Here is a 16,689-nt window from a genome sequence, read left to right on the forward strand (position 1 = left end):
GCCGCAGAGGGGGTGGTGTTTGTGATTATACTGAGTTCGTGGGTGTGGTTCTCACCTGCTAAGCTCCAGTTGTTACTAGTTAACTTAACTTTGCCCTATCTAACTCTATGACTCATACCAACCATATACCCATAGAGTGGACACAGACAGTTTTACTAGCAGAATGTATTTTAATTATATATTAATATTAATTATATAAATATATTTTAGCTATAAAGGAAAATAAATACCAAAACACAATCCCAAATGTAGATATTAAATTAACAAAATGATTTAGCTTTAGAATCTGTTATAGTACTCAAATTCTGTGAATAACAAAATATTCTGCTATAGTTAGATAACTGCGATGCAGTTTAAAATCTGTAAGACTTCTAGAACCAGCTCTAACCAGATTGATGGTTTCACTGAAACATAACAGTGTATAGAAAATACAACACAACAGAATCTAAGTCTAGTACTTATCTATAAATTTAGTGTGACCGGTCACCCTTCAATAACTCTTAACGCTTTTGTAAAAGCTGGCATAAAAAATAATAAAATAATAAAATGGTGCAGGCCTGTTGAAGTGCAGTATGTAACGAATCCTTGGCTTTATATTCGGACGGTACACGAATTAGTGCTTAGGTGTAGTGCGCTCACAAACTCGGGCTCCCGCCATCTTTGAATGCAGTGGAGATTGTAATGGTGGCTGAGGAACTCCGAGCATTCCGGTAACTCGGAGCGCTATCGGGTGGTGTTTTCGTCCCGCGGAGGCTAGACTGAGGAACTCTGGGTGTTCCGGTAACCCAGGGCGCTATCAGCTAGCGGCTTGTCTCACTCGGCTGACAAACGTGCAGTCTACCGTTCAACACACTCGCCGATGAACGGCGAAATAGCTAGCGCTAACGGTTAGCAGAATGCTAATATTGCTGAAACTTCAATTAACCGTATAAACACGGCAGGGTGACTCTACTGCTCCTCAAAACGGGTAGCAGTTAACTCGTTTAAACATACAAATAATTAAAACTCGGACACAAAATTATATTTGGGTCACGAAAAACCATGTAAAATCTCAGTGTGTCTCTCTTCCCTCAATCTCACTCTGACTCCGACTAACGGACTCCGCTCGCCCTTCAGTGTGAGTGCCCTGGCCCCTCCCCCACTCTGATTAGAGAAAAGGGTTGATAGATGGTCTCTTTCCCAATTACTGTTCATAGCTCTGGCAGTAAAGTTAGTATTGCGAGCAAATGGGATTCCTCTACACTTCACTCTACACTGGCATAATAACTGAGTTAGTTAGCTACACCCTATCAGCTTAAAAGTCTCACAAATTAGAACATATTTTAACAAAACATATTTCAATAAATGTTTACTCTAGAAACGTTAGACTAGGGTTACTGGTTTAACCCTGGGCTACATCCGGGGCCAAGGCCAGCTCCTGAAAAACACTGCCACACCATAATCCCCCCCTCCACCAAACTTTACAGTCAAACAAGTACCGTTCTCCTGGCAACCACCAAACCCAGACTTGTCCATCAGATTGCCACTCGTCTCTCCAGAATATGTGCCTCCCCTGTTCTAGAGTCCAGTGGCAGCGTGCTTTACACCACTGCATCCGGCACTTTGCATTGTACTTGGTGATGTATGGTTTGGAAGCAGTTGCTTGACCATGGCAACCCATTCCATGAAGCTCTCTGCACACTGTTCTTGAGCTAATCTGAAGGCCACATGAAGTTTGGATGTCTGTAGTGACTGACTCTGCAAAAAGCAACCTCTTCGCACTATGCGCTTCAGCATCTGCTGACCCCACTCAAACGGTTTACATGGCCTACCACTTCATGGCTGAGTTGCTGTCATTGTGTGTGTGTGTTGGGGGGTGGGGGGATGGTCAGGTGGCCTTTAACAAATCTGATCTATTTTTTTGTTACACAATTCAAAGGCTGGAGTGGTCACTTCTTTATTGCATTTCTCCAAATGCATTTTTTTGCATTTAAGAAACTAACACAGAGGAACTAATTTTTATAACTCATTCTTAGAGAAACAAATAAATAAAAAAATGTCATAAAAAAACTTTCAAATAAAACAAAATATATAATTGGCAAATGGTAAAAGTAGTATATAATTACAAAATTTTTAATGTGTACATTTTATTTAATATATGATGGGTCAAACAAGTATTTTAAAGTGTTGGACATCCAGCCATATTCAATGGTCTGCACATCCACAATGATGTCTCCATCCGTGAAAGACACCTCATCACTCTCAGCAGCAGTGTAGTCATACAGGTCATGTACAGTATTCTTTAAGGAGAAAACAGACACATGTTTCATTTCTTAGGCTGTAATACAGACTGAATGTGTAATACAACATCCAAAAGGTTTGTTGTGTCAAGTTAACCATTACACACCAACAGCAATTTTGTGAAGACATGAAATTAAAATGTACAGATTAAAAGAAAACCATGCTTAAATTTTAAGTGCAGGTGCTGCTTACGCCAGTGGTGGAGGGGACTAAGCGTTCTCCTGGGCAGCCACAGATGAGTGTCTCTGCTGGAGCTCAGTGGTCTCAGCCTGCTGGTAGTCTGTAGTACAGAGAACATTCTCTAATAGTGGTGTATAGTATGTTAGTATTTCAACAAATACCAGTCATCATAATACTAATCGAACACTCATCTGAGTGTCTATAATATATGATGTGAGTGGCTGAGATCTGTCAGTGTGTTCACAACACACAAAACAAACATTTCTTAAAGGACCACTTTGCGGAGGCGGGAAGTTATGAAATATGTATGTATTTTTTTTATTATATGAAAATTATATATAATATATACAGTGTAGTATAGTATAGTACAGGGGTAATCAATTAAATCTTTCCGCGGTCCATTTTTGGCAGATAGCTCAGACCTTAGGTCCGGGTCCGCGGTGGCGAACGAAAGTTGTTGAGCGGGGGGGCGAACGTAACACTCAAATGGGTGGTGAACGTAACGTCTGAAAATAAATTCTCCGGTTTAAAATATAGTCTCCCGTTAAAATTGTTTTGGCATTTGGGTCCGTATCCAGTTAATCAGGAATGTGATTGGGTCCGGACAGGACGGCGTTCGGGTCCGGATCCGGACCGCGGTCCGCCATTTGGTGATACCTGGTATAGTATATATACTAGGGGTGGGACATGATTAAAAAAATTTATCAAATTAATTACAAGCGTTGTAATTAATTAATCGAAATTATTCACATTTTAATCGCATTTCAACATTTAACATGAGAAATTAATTTAAGTTTGACTGATGAATGAATCAATGAACATAAGCATAAACTTCAACATCTTGTTTATTTTTCCACCAGTCTACTACATAGACCAATAGATGAGTGCAGAAAACAGAGCAAACAGTTTTTAGAACACTGGAAATTCTGACCAAAAATTTTTAATTTTGGGAGCTTTGCTCAGGATATTGGAAGAATAAGAAGAACTGAAGTAAATCAGAAGATGTTTTTTAATACCATTTAAGATGGTAGACTTTTTTCTTTAATTTCCAGGCCTCTGCCACAGCCATAAAGTCCTCTACACAGGCATCTTCATAGTGCTCTGTAAAGTGAAATGAAAAACCGCTGTGTCGCGCGCCTTGTCCCCTTTGACTTGATAGTGACTACCAGCGTCTTCTGCTGCAGTGGCAGGCTGGCTCCCGTTGGCTTGCTTTGAACCCATCCCCGCTGTTTCTCCAGAAATGGTCGTACTTCGTCTGCGCGTTTCAGGGCCTCTCTCATATCTGTCACCCATGGTTCGGTTTAAGTTAAGACGGACCCACACATTGTAATAAAGCTAGTGTCTCTCATGTTCTCATGTGGCCGGTGACTGAAGTGTTCTTTGAGATCTGTCACTGTTGGGCACTCCGGGCTGCACAGATATTGCGCAAACGCAAATGGGTAATGAATCAAGAAATTCAATTTTTAATACATCGTGGCCACAGCAAAATACGATATCAATTTGTCGCCACCAAACATGTTGTAAAAGTATGCATTTTTTCCTCAGATTCTTAGCTACGAACTAAAAAAACTCGGCCTATCCGTGGCAATGGCGCAGACGTTCTCCAGCCGAAGTGAAAATCGTGGGTGGAGTTTAATTACATCTTTGCGGGAGTCATTTAGTTGGATTAACTCTGATTTGATCAACTCTGTGTGATAACTCCAACACTGAACACCATTTAAATCTAACAGTGTTAAAATTACTCTTTGGGAGTGAAAATCAACTTGGAAATGTTTAACTCTGAAAATTTAACACTCCAGTTTTTGCTGTGTAGGAGAGGACGTAAACGCCATTGGCTGCAGTAAAAAATGATTGACAGCTAACTCTGGCTGATAATTGGCTTAATAAAAATTGATTGACAACGAAAGTCTAGTATCTGATTGGCTGCAGTCGAAAATGATGACACATGCTCCGCCCTTTATCCACGCTTACCGGGGCTCCGGCCTGCAGCATTACCCTTCTCGAAATTCCTGCTAAAATAAGTCGCCATCACTAATCTGACGTCAGCATTGCAGTTTGCTAGGAGTAGGGGATTATGGGATACTCACGGCAGAAACATTTGTGCACTGCCACAAGTAGGTACTCCTTCCCGCACATGTGAAGTTAAATGAGTGTTGTAATGGTTTTACTTAAGATGAGGTCATTAACGAATCTCCAAATTGTTAAATATAGCAATATACAGGGTTAGGATTAAATGGGCATTAATTCAAGATCATATTTTAAGGTTCGTTATCAAAATACATGATGCTAGTTTGGCTAACTGTAGCTTCATTTTTACGGGCAGATCCTGCATGCTGAGACGTAATAAAAAATGTAATGATTGTGGTCGCTACACTTATTGCAGGTAAGTGGTTATATGTGTCTTCTGTTTTTATCTTTTATGGTCACCAGTAAGAGACCCTCAAGAGTTGAGTTAGCCGCCGAGCGAGTGTGATCTCCATTTATGCCACCTGTGGCTGGAGAAGTTATGTTATAATTTGTTTTTTTTTAACTGTTAGCTATGATTATCCCGATCAGGGGGTACTCGCGGCAGAAACGTTTGTGCACTGCCACAAATCCTGCGTGCTGAGACATAATAAAAAATTAAATGATTGTGGTCGCTACACTTATTGCAGTTACACAACGCAGAGAACTGAGAGCACAGCAGGGATCCCTGACGTCGAACATCCGTCACACAAAGACTACCACAACAAATCGTACATGTGCTTACATGGATGCAGCCACAAAGCCACCAGGTTTGCTTCATGGAAAATTCAAGAAGCTTCCTAATGGAGACATTGACAAGACTAAAGTTAATAAACATGAAAACATGTTATTAACCACTTTTAATGTACAGTATGTAGGCTTACAAATTCATGTTTGACTGAATATGCCCTCTTAAAGTATGTAGGCTTACAGTACTATTGAACATGAGTACATTTTATTGAGCCTGTTTTTTTTTTTTCTCAAAAAGTAGAACAGCTTTCTCAAGCAGTCATTGATGCATTTTGGAAACAGGAGATGAGCCCCTGGTCTAATTACTTGGGTAGCACGCATATTCTGAATGAGCCCAGCCTCCACCGCAGCCCATCTAGGCAATGCGATCGCTCCCTCTGACGCTGTACACATGCACGAGAACATTGTTAGTTTTATCTATTCTGTATTTACGATTAAAGCTTATCTAAATCTAGGGTCACGCTTGACGACAAAAACTGCCTTACGACTAGGGGTGTGTTTAAAAAAAATCGATCTTTTGATTCAAATTGATCTTCATTTGAATGATTCAATATCGATTTATGAAACCGGAGATCGATCTTTAGAATTAGCCAATTTTCCCCGCATATGCGTACCGTTTTATCTCGCAGGACCATCCTTTTTTCTCGAGCACCGCCTCTTGGCTGGGGTGATCAGGTAAGCATGGCTGCAGCAAGAGTAAAAATCCCCAAGAACCTGAAGGCAGATGCATGGTTACATATTGGATTCAGAAACCATGATGGTAGGGAAGAGTTGGATAAAAGGACAGCCGTGTGTAAACTGTGCAACATGGAGGTGAAATATTGTGGGAATACCACAAATCTGAGAAATCATTTAACGCGACACCATCCCGATATTTAAAAAACGCCAGAACCTAAACAAACTCCACTAGAGATGGCATTTGTGATTAAACTATCTACAAGTTCTCCCCGTGCCAAAAAAATAACCGAAGTGCTTGAATTCCACCTTTTAAAGGTGTATGAACCCTGCAAATATGACTTTGTTCATTGCGCTGAAGTGCGGCGCGCGCGAAGTTACAAAATTCGAGACGTGCACGACCTTGTGAAGCGATAGCACACGGAGCCACCGCGATTACGTTGGAACCTCACGCCGGTCACGACGCGTCAAGTATAAAACTGTGAAGTTTTCTCAACAGCTGGCAATATTGTTACTGCACAAAGGAGCTGTCTCACTCCTCAACATGTTGATCAGCTCCTTTTCTTGCAGAAAAATTTGACAATCTCCAAGATGTCAGAAAGCAGTCATGAATAAATCTTAGTTTTTGGACCTTAATGTTTACAATATTCAGAACTATGTTCATAAATGTTTTTGTTACATGTAAAAAAAAACTTAATTTGCACTTTAAAAGGCTGTTCAAAACTGCTTTCAATGCCTTTTCTGGTAAAGGAGCTATGTGGAAGAGTGTGCATTAATTGATATTAAAAAAAGAATGTAACTGTTGTTCACAGTATAAACACTAATATCTTAATACATTTTAATAAAGTTTGAGTGTTCCTTGTACCATTACAACATTTCACATTCAAACTACACTTTTAATTATAACTGAAATGTCCCTACAAGAATCGATATTGAATCGGATCGTATCGAAACAAAAATTGAATTGAATCGAGACCTTGTGAATCGGAATCGAATCGAAATGGGAAATCAGTGGTGATACCCACCCCTACTTACGACGGACTTTTCAGTCTCTAACCCCATTGTTAAGCGGGGACTCACTGTACATTTAATGGAACTGATCAGTTTCTGAACGGTGCCTGTAGCATTTCATGTGCGACAGTTTTAGGTTTCAGCCGGTGTTGTGTCGAATTCCGACTTCCCTCTTTTATCCCCGCATAAAGACGCTACAGATTATATTGTCGATTTATTGTTTCTATGCATAAATAAGAGCTAGACTTTCATTATCCACACAGCAAACGGCACAGCATTATCTATGTCTAAAGCCACACTGGCTCAAGGGTGTTGAAATAAAATACACACTGGCTATACCGAAGTTCACCTCTGACCACATGACTTTGTAGTATTACAGAAGTATTATGTCTAAATATCTAGTTAGGACAAAACTAGAGTGCTCAATGAACTAGCTATTGTAACTCCCGAATTTTATCTGTAGCGTCTTTATGCGTGTGCAAATGAGGGGACTCGGAATTTGGCACAACACGTGCCTGCTGCTTGCATGTGCTAAATGAAATTGAGCACTTTCTTCTTTAATTTACAACTTTGACCTACCACCTGATTAACTTTCTGCTCCGCCTCCTGACGGGTGAAGAAAAATCTACAGAAAAGCTGCACCTCAGTATAAGCCGCATGGTTCAAATCGTGGGGAAAAAAGTATCGGCTTACAGTCCGGAAAATACGGTGTGTATATATATATATATATTAGGGGTGGGACGCGATAAAAAAAATTAATCTAATTAATCAGAAGCTTTGTAATTAATTAATCAATCAAAATTAATCGCATTTCAGTATTTCACATGAGAAATATTAATTTAAGTTTAAATGATGAATGAATCAATGAACATCTTGTTTATTTTTCCACCAGTCTACTACACAGACCAATAGATGAGTGCAGAAAACAGTTCAGAACACTGGAAATTCTGACCAAAAATGTTGTTTCATTTTGGGAGTTTTGCTCAGGATATTGGAAGAATTGAAGTAAATCAGAAGATGTTTTTTAATACCATTTTAGATGGTATATTTTTCTTTAATTTCCCAGGCCTCTGCCACAGGCATCTCCATAGTGCCTAGAAGTGGTCTTCTGCATGCTCAAAGCAAATGACTGGATCTTCATCATCTATAATATGAGCTGTCACACCAAGATAATTCTTGTTGCTAACAAAGGTCCAGTGATCCCCAGTCAGAGCCACATTTGTGGCGCTCTTCACAATAACCTGTTTTACTTCCCTTCCCTCATCATACAGCTGCTGGATTTTCTTCAACATTGTCTTTTTGGATGGTAGTTCGTAACTTGCACCCGGGAAATACGGACGTTTGGTCACCCTATCGTACTAGGAATACATTTAGCAGCTAAGTTATCATTACTGACCTGCGCGTTAGACCCAACATGTTTTACGTTGAGGTGGTAACGAAGGGTGGAAGTGCTCCTGTGATAAGCAAACTCCTTCCTACATAAAGTGCAAATAACATTATTTGTGTTTGTACTTCCATCTGGAAGTTTCTTATATTTAAATTTCCCATCCACCAGCGTAGCCTCTTCAGTCATCTCCATCATGATTTACACTTCCCATTATATATGTTTATATAGTTCTCGGTCTGTTCTGGTTTCAACGTTATTGTTTTCTATAGTTTGCTAACCCGGGTAGTTGTTGTCCTCTCCCCTTCGTCTAGCCTAGCTCCTTCTGCCTTGATTGCGTGTAGTGTTTGTTACTCTATTCATTAAAACCCCTGATATCTGCAATTGCGTCATGCCTGCCCGTCAGAAACGTTACAGAAACGTTACAGTCGTGTAAAGCGAGGGGAGAGATGACGCAGGGATAACACAATAGCATAGACTACCAATTAAACAGACAATGATATAGAAACTACAAGAGACACCCAAGACGAGGAACATACACAAAGTATACACAAGCACTGAACAGGAGGGGGGGAACAAGATCAACATGCGAAGACTAGAACCTAACAGAGAGGGTAGCAAGGCAAAGGCATGAACAGAAAAGCACAACCGAGGAACATCGAGGAACTCACATACAGGGAATGACCGACAACGGAGAACAACACTAGGGGGTTTTTATACACAGAGACAAGACGGTGAAACAAGACTCAGGTGTGCAAGACTAACGACGAGGGCGTGACAGACAGACGGAGGGACGAATGGAAGCGGGAGCTAGGCGGGACCAGGGAAGAGGGAGGGGCTGGACGTGACATGGACATTGCTTTAGTTGTTGCCCCAGTTGGTTCCAAAGCTTAACCCCACACACAGACACACACAAACTTTTCCTCTGTTCTTATTGGCTGAATCTTAAAGTTGCCACTACCCCTCAAGTTATATGCCTTTTCTCTCTGTGTGAAAAGCTTTTGAATATTAGTAGGCAAACTATTTTTATTTGCTTTATATAGAAGCTGTGCTGTATAGAAATCCACCAGATCAGGTAGTTTTAGTAATTTAGACTGTAGGAACAACTTATGAGTGTGATCATAAAATCCTACTTTATGAATAACTCTCACAGCACGTTTCTGGATTAAGAAGAGGGGATATAGAGAACTTTTATAGTTATTGCCCCAAATTTCTATACAGTAAATTAAGTATGGCAATACTAATGAACAATACAATAAATACAATGCATTGTAATTCAGGAAGTATTTGACCTTATTGATAACTGAAACACTTTTAGAAACTTTACTTTGTATGTGTTTGATGTGTGGTTTCCAGCTTAGTTTACTATCTATGGTTATTCCTAAAAATTTGACTTCTGACACAGTAGCAATACTAACACCATCTATATTTACAACCTGATCTAAATTTTCCTTATTGTACCCGAAGAATACAGCTTTAGTTTTATTTAAATTTAAAGAAAGTTTATTTATATCCATCCATACCTTTAATTTATTTAATTCACTGTTAACACTTTGTATTAGGTCAACATAATTATCACTAGAATAAAATACATTGGTATCATCTGCAAATAAAATTAGTTTTAATGACTTTGAAACTTCAAATATATCATTTATATACAAAATAAACAACTTAGGACCCAATACCGACTCCTGTGGAACCCCACAAGCAACGTCCAAATATCCTGACTCAATTTCATCCATCTTCACAAACTGTTGTCTCTTCATCAAATAGCTTTGAATCCAATTTAAGGCCACTCCCCTGATGCCATACCTTGTCAGTTTATTTAGTAAAATTTCATGATCCAGTGTATCAAAGGCTTTTTTCAAATCAATAAATATTCCAGCTGCATATTTTTTCTTGTCTAGTTTATTTGTGATCTCTTCTACTGCATCAATTATAGCCATAGATGTTGATCTCTTTGACCTAAAGCCATACTGACTTTCATTAATTATATTATGTTTATCTAAAAACTTCTCTAATCTATTGTTGAACAGTTTCTCCAATATTTTTGAAAACAGAGGAAGTAGAGAGACCGGTCTGTAGTTAGTGAAGATGTGCTTGTCGCCGTTTTTATAAAGTGGTATTACTTTTGCAATTTTCATTTTATTTGGAAATGTTCCTGTTTTGAAAGATAGGTTACATATATATGTTAATGGTTTAGAAATACTATTTACAACTTTTTTAATTACAGTCATATCTATGTCATAGCAATCGGTAGATGATTTATTTTTACACTTATTAACTGTATCGACTAGTTCAGCCTCGGTTACTCCAGTCAGAAACATTGTACTTAGTTTGCTTCCTATTGATAAATTATCTCTTTGGTTTACTTTGCATTTCGGAATTTTAGCAGCCAAGTTTGGCCCAACATTTACAAAAAATTTATTAAATTTATTTACAACATCATCCATATTATAATTCTCATTGGTCTCACTGTCAGTAAAATAATCTGGATATGATTTCTTAATTTTATACCCCTTAATAACTGTGTTCAGTATTCCCCAAACCTTTTTAGTGTTATTCTTATTATCCACTAATAAATTGCTATAATATATTTTTTTACTAGTTCTCATAATATCAGTGAGTTTATTTTTATAAATTTTATATCTCTGCTCCGACTCCCTAGTCCTTAACCTGATAAACTGTTTATATAAAGTATTCTTCTTCTTACAGGCATTTCTTAATCCATTGGTTAACCATGGACATTTTATAATGCTATTGTTTTTACTAATTTGATGAATTGGACAGTTTTTATTATATGCTAAAGTAAATTTTTGTAGAAATTTCTCAAATGCACAATCAACATTACTTTCTTTGTATACTATATTCCAGTCTTGTTCTAGGAGATCATAGTACAATGCATTGATAGTTCTATCATTTTTTATTCTTTTATATATGGGTTTTTGGTGTGCTTTATCGTGATTACAGTCGTCATCATATATTATAAAAACAGGTAAATGATCGGTTATATCACAGATCATAAGGCCACTAATATTTATAAATTCAATATGAAGCACATCCTGTCGGCATGCAAGGTGAGTTTGTCACAGGGACGTTATACATGGAGGCATAATCAGGTACTTAAATCACTGGCAGGTGCACTTGATAAGAAGCGTTTGGAAGTTAGTGGCATGCCAGTTGCTAGTTCCAATAGAGTAATTAGGTTTGTGTGTGAGGGGCAGCATAGCAAGGAGCCAGCACAGTTTTCAAAAGTTGGCGATAAGTGGGCTGATGCAAGAGATTGGAAACTGTTGGTTGATGTAGGCTGTAAATTGCAGGTTCCAGAGTGTATTGTTGTCACAAACTTGAGGCCAGATGTTGTGTTGTACTCTGAAAGTAAGCGAATAGTGTATTTCATAGAGCTAACTGTTCCGTTTGAGGACGAAGTTGATGCAGCATATGAAAGGAAAAGGTTGAAGTATGCAGATTTGGTGGCTGAGGTAAGAGAGCGGGGCTGGCAAGCATATATTAGACCTGTAGAGGTAGGGGCTAGGGGTTTCGTGGCGAAGTCTGCCACAAGACTACTGGCTGAGTTTGGATTTAGAGGCTGTGGGATGAGAGCAGTGGTAAAGGAGTTGTCAGAGGTAGCTGAGAGATCTAGTCAGTGGGTGTGGCTAAGAAGGGCTGAGGGTAGGTGGGGTAAGGATAGTACTTGAAGAGATAAATTGTTTGGTGGGTGTGATGTTGACATATGGGTAGGATTGTCACTTGGCTTTTCCGATAGCCGTCGGGTAGCAGGGTTGTTGGTAATTTTGTGATGTGCTACATTGTGAGCTTGGAGGGGGGTGGGTCTGGGACGCCAGACTCCACTGATGAGCCTTCTGGAGGTGTTGGGGGCTCAATTCATCGAAACACCAACGAAGGGAGGTGCCTTCCTGATGACCCCAAGGAAAAGCTTGCAAGGTATTGTGTGTGTCCATGTCACTTTGTTTTGAAGGTCAGTCCAGGTTTGTTTGGTGGTCTGAGTACTTGGCAGTTGAGGCAATGGACCATGAACATAGTGCGCTGTGCTTCTGGATCCTTGTCGAGCCAGTATCAGATTGTAGCTGCTGCTGTGTTCTGTTCAAGCAACTAGTGTGTGCATAGGGTGTGTGAAATCTATCTTGTCTTCTTAGTAGTATTGTGTAGGTATTATTAGATCATGGTTGTTGGTTGGTTAATACATCCTAGCCAAGCCTGTTGCATGACTCTGGATGTTAGGTGCAGGATTTATCATCTTCCTGTTTTATGTTACTTGGTGTCTAGTTAAACTAGTGACTGCTGTGAAAAGGGCAGCTGACAACAGGGGAAAGACTCTGTGACAGCTTGGAAAGACAGCTGACAAGAGGGAACAGACCCTAACGGTGCTGCCATGGGCTAGCAACTCATGGCAGCAGCCACCATGGTACCCATGTGTGTGCAACCAAGTAAGCTACATTGAGGAATAAAAAAGCAATACCCCAAGAGTCAGCGAGAGCAGGGGTGGAAGATGACTCACAGGTGGATAACACGGTTACGGACTCTGGAACGGACATGACTACGAGAAGTGGGTTGAGCATACAGGCAGGCAGGGTGGTAGGGGAAAAGGCGCTGCAGACTTGCGTGTGTGGGTGGCGCAAGGTCACGTCAGTGAGAGGGCTGAGGATTCACCAAGGGAAGATGAAATGTTTGAGTGAAGGAGTGCAGGGGCCCCGCATTGAACAATACCTTGCACAGAATTGTTCGAGTCAGTCGGCTGAAGTCCAGCGGCAGGTTAGTTACCACAGTCCGCAGGATATCAACACCCTTGTTACTATAGAGGCCAACTCAAGCACAGGAGGTGGAGAGGAGGATAGCGGTGATGGGCCAGGTGTTAGTGGAAAGCAAAAGGGAAGAGAGAAAGGGTTAGGGCACAGATCGAAGGTTAAATGGCCTGGGGCAGGTGATAAAATGTTGTGGAGGAGTGTTAATGAGGATTTGAAAGGGATGTTGGAAGGGTTGAAGGGAACAGCGGAAAGTAAGTTGAACAGGCTAGGCAAAGTTATCTATGATTATGGTGTTGCAAGATTTGGTGTTGTGCAGAAGAAAGGAATGAGTAAGGCGGTTTGTAAATCAAGGAGGCAGGTAGAAATAGGAAAACTTGTCAAAGAGTCAAGGTTATTGAGGAAGCAGTGGAAGCGGGGTGATGAGCAGGAAAGAGAGGGCATTGAGTTACTGCAAGACGAGTTGAAAAGTAAGTTAGGGAAATTGCGGAGAGCAGAAGCTATGAGGAAAAGAAGGAAGAAGAAAGAGCGCGCTAGAGAGGCATTCTTTAAGGATCCGTTTAGATTTGTTAAAACGTTGTTTAGTCAGGAGAAGTCAGGGAGCCTAAAGGTAGGAAAGAAGGAGCTTGAGGGGCATTTTCAGAAGGTGTACTCAAGGGAGGAAAGGACTAGTGAGTTGAAATTGCCAGCAGATATTCCGCCAGTAGGTGACCTACAGTGGAAGATGGATGTTAATCCCCTTAAGTGGAGTGAGGTACAGGATGTAGTGCGGTGTGCAAAAGCAGGTTCAGCACCAGGGCCTAATGGAGTTCCATATAGATTATATAAAAGTGCGCCAGATGTTTTAAAGTTGTTATGGAGGTTGATGATTATAGTGTGGAAGAAGGGGATTATCCCAAAGGATTGGCGAAGGGCAGGTGGTGTTCTTATTCCGAAAGAGAAGGATTCTGTAGCCATAGAGCAGTTTCGTCCCATAAGCTTGCTTAATGTGGAGGGTAAAATATTCTTTAGTGTAGTTGCACGTAGGTTGGCAGCGTTTCTGAAAAAGAATAAGTTAATTGATACATCGGTGCAAAAAGCAGGGATTACAGGTTTTTCAGGGTGTATAGAGCATAGTAGCATGATTTGGCACCAGATTCAAACAGCAAGAGCAGAGAGAAGAGACCTACATGTGGTATTCTTGGATCTGGCTAACGCTTTTGGTTCGGTACCACATGCTCTGTTGTGGAAAGCATTTGAATTTTTTCAGATTCCTGATGAGATTACGAGGTTAGTTAAAGCTTATTTTGGAGACATTCAGTTTTGTTTCAGCACAGAGGAGTTTGTTACATCTTGGCAACGTCTGGAAGTAGGTATAATGGCAGGGTGCACAATCTCACCATTGGCATTTACAATGGCAATGGAGGTGATTATTAGGGCTTCTAAGTGGGTTGTAGGTGGGGAGAGGCTGCATGATGGCACCCGGCTCCCACCGATTAGGGCATACATGGATGACATGACTACATTGACGACAACTGTTCCATGTGCTCGGCGGCTGTTGGAGAAGCTAGGTGATAATCTTAGGCTGGCTAGGATGAAGGTTAAACCCAGTAAGTCTAGGAGTGTTTCAATTGTGAAAGGGAAGTTGACACAAGAAAAGTATGTGATGGAGGGAGAAGTTATACCGTCTATTCTGGAGAAATCAGTTAAGAGTCTAGGTAGGTGGTACACCGCAGCACTGAACGACAAAGAGCAGGTTGTAGAGTTAAGGAAGGAATTGGGTGAGGCTATTAATAGTATCGATAAGTCCTTTTTGCCAGGTAAATTAAAGTTATGGTGTTTGCAGTTTGGATTGTTGCCTCGTCTAAGGTGGCCACTGACAGTGTATGATATTCCAATGACTGAAGTTGAGAGGCTAGAAAGAATTGTTAATAAGGCTGTAAGAAAATGGCTTGGGGTTCCACATTGTCTTAGTAGTGTGGCATGGTTCGGGAGAGGAGTACTAGAACTGCCACTAACAAGCTTAGTTGAGGAGTTTAAATGTGCCAAGGTAGGCAGAGAAATGTTGTTGATGGGGTCGAAAGATGCACTGATCAAAGCAGCGGCACCAGTGACACGTACAGGAAGAAAGTGGAATTCCCAAGAGGCAACTCAGGCAGCAAAGAGGGCATTGGAGCATAGAGATGTTGTAGGGCAGGTGCAAAATGGTAGGGCAGGACTAGGGTCAGGTGATACATGGAGGGCATTCAGCAAGGCCACATCTCCTGAGAGAAGACGAATGGTGACTGGTTTTATTCGAGAGCAGGAGGAGGAAGTAAGACGGGCAAAAGCTGCAGGACAGAGTAAGCAGGGTCAGTGGATGAAATGGGAAAGTGTAGAGAAGAGGAGAATCACTTGGCGAGAGTTGTGGGCATTGGATGCGAGTCGTATAAAGTTTCTGGTGGGAGCTACTTATGATGTGCTTCCAACTCCACAAAACCTTGGGCAGTGGTTAGGTGAGGATCCAACTTGTAAGCTATGTGCAGGAAGTGGTACATTGAAGCACATCCTGTCGGCATGCAAGGTGAGTTTGTCACAGGGACGTTATACATGGAGGCATAATCAGGTACTTAAATCACTGGCAGGTGCACTTGATAAGAAGCGTTTGGAAGTTAGTGGCATGCCAGTTGCTAGTTCCAATAGAGTAATTAGGTTTGTGTGTGAGGGGCAGCATAGCAAGGAGCCAGCACAGTTTTCAAAAGTTGGCGATAAGTGGGCTGATGCAAGAGATTGGAAACTGTTGGTTGATGTAGGCTGTAAATTGCAGGTTCCAGAGTGTATTGTTGTCACAAACTTGAGGCCAGATGTTGTGTTGTACTCTGAAAGTAAGCGAATAGTGTATTTCATAGAGCTAACTGTTCCGTTTGAGGACGAAGTTGATGCAGCATATGAAAGGAAAAGGTTGAAGTATGCAGATTTGGTGGCTGAGGTAAGAGAGCGGGGCTGGCAAGCATATATTAGACCTGTAGAGGTAGGGGCTAGGGGTTTCGTGGCGAAGTCTGCCACAAGACTACTGGCTGAGTTTGGATTTAGAGGCTGTGGGATGAGAGCAGTGGTAAAGGAGTTGTCAGAGGTAGCTGAGAGATCTAGTCAGTGGGTGTGGCTAAGAAGGGCTGAGGGTAGGTGGGGTAAGGATAGTACTTGAAGAGATAAATTGTTTGGTGGGTGTGATGTTGACATATGGGTAGGATTGTCACTTGGCTTTTCCGATAGCCGTCGGGTAGCAGGGTTGTTGGTAATTTTGTGATGGGCTACATTGTGAGCTTGGAGGGGGGTGGGTCTGGGACGCCAGACTCCACTGATGAGCCTTCTGGAGGTGTTGGGGGCTCAATTCATCGAAACACCAACGAAGGGAGGTGCCTTCCTGATGACCCCAAGGAAAAGCTTGCAAGGTATTGTGTGTGTCCATGTCACTTTGTTTTGAAGGTCAGTCCAGGTTTGTTTGGTGGTCTGAGTACTTGGCAGTTGAGGCAATGGACCATGAACATAGTGCGCTGTGCTTCTGGATCCTTGTCGAGCCAGTATCAGATTGTAGCTGCTGCTGTGTTCTGTTCAAGCAACTAGTGTGTGCATAGGGTGTGTGAAATCTATCTTGTCTTCTTAGTAGTATTGTGTAGGTATTAT

The 16,689-nt window shown here is 41.1% G+C and overlaps 1 protein-coding gene across 4 annotated transcripts in view; it reads right to left on the bottom strand.

Moving 5' to 3' along the window:
* The window catches only part of LOC143510961 (uncharacterized), a 120,097-nt gene continuing 103,408 nt past the window's right edge, over positions 1-16,689 (bottom strand). The window contains exons 13-16 of one of the 4 annotated variants that reach the window (XM_077000885.1): positions 5,829-5,928; positions 5,210-5,264; positions 2,473-2,560; positions 1-2,279 (exon numbers count right to left, since the gene is read on the bottom strand). In XM_077000885.1, the coding sequence (XP_076857000.1) occupies positions 2,266-2,279; positions 2,473-2,560; positions 5,210-5,264; positions 5,829-5,928 (257 nt within the window). In that variant the 3' untranslated portion in view covers positions 1-2,265. The remainder of the gene's footprint in view (positions 2,280-2,472; positions 2,561-5,209; positions 5,265-5,828; positions 5,929-16,689) is intronic. The other 3 variants (XM_077000884.1, XR_013130123.1, XM_077000886.1) reach the window with 3 other exon arrangements.

Source organism: Brachyhypopomus gauderio, chromosome 3 (genome assembly GCF_052324685.1).
Source record: "Brachyhypopomus gauderio isolate BG-103 chromosome 3, BGAUD_0.2, whole genome shotgun sequence".
NCBI classification, from domain to species: Eukaryota; Metazoa; Chordata; class Actinopteri; order Gymnotiformes; family Hypopomidae; genus Brachyhypopomus; species Brachyhypopomus gauderio.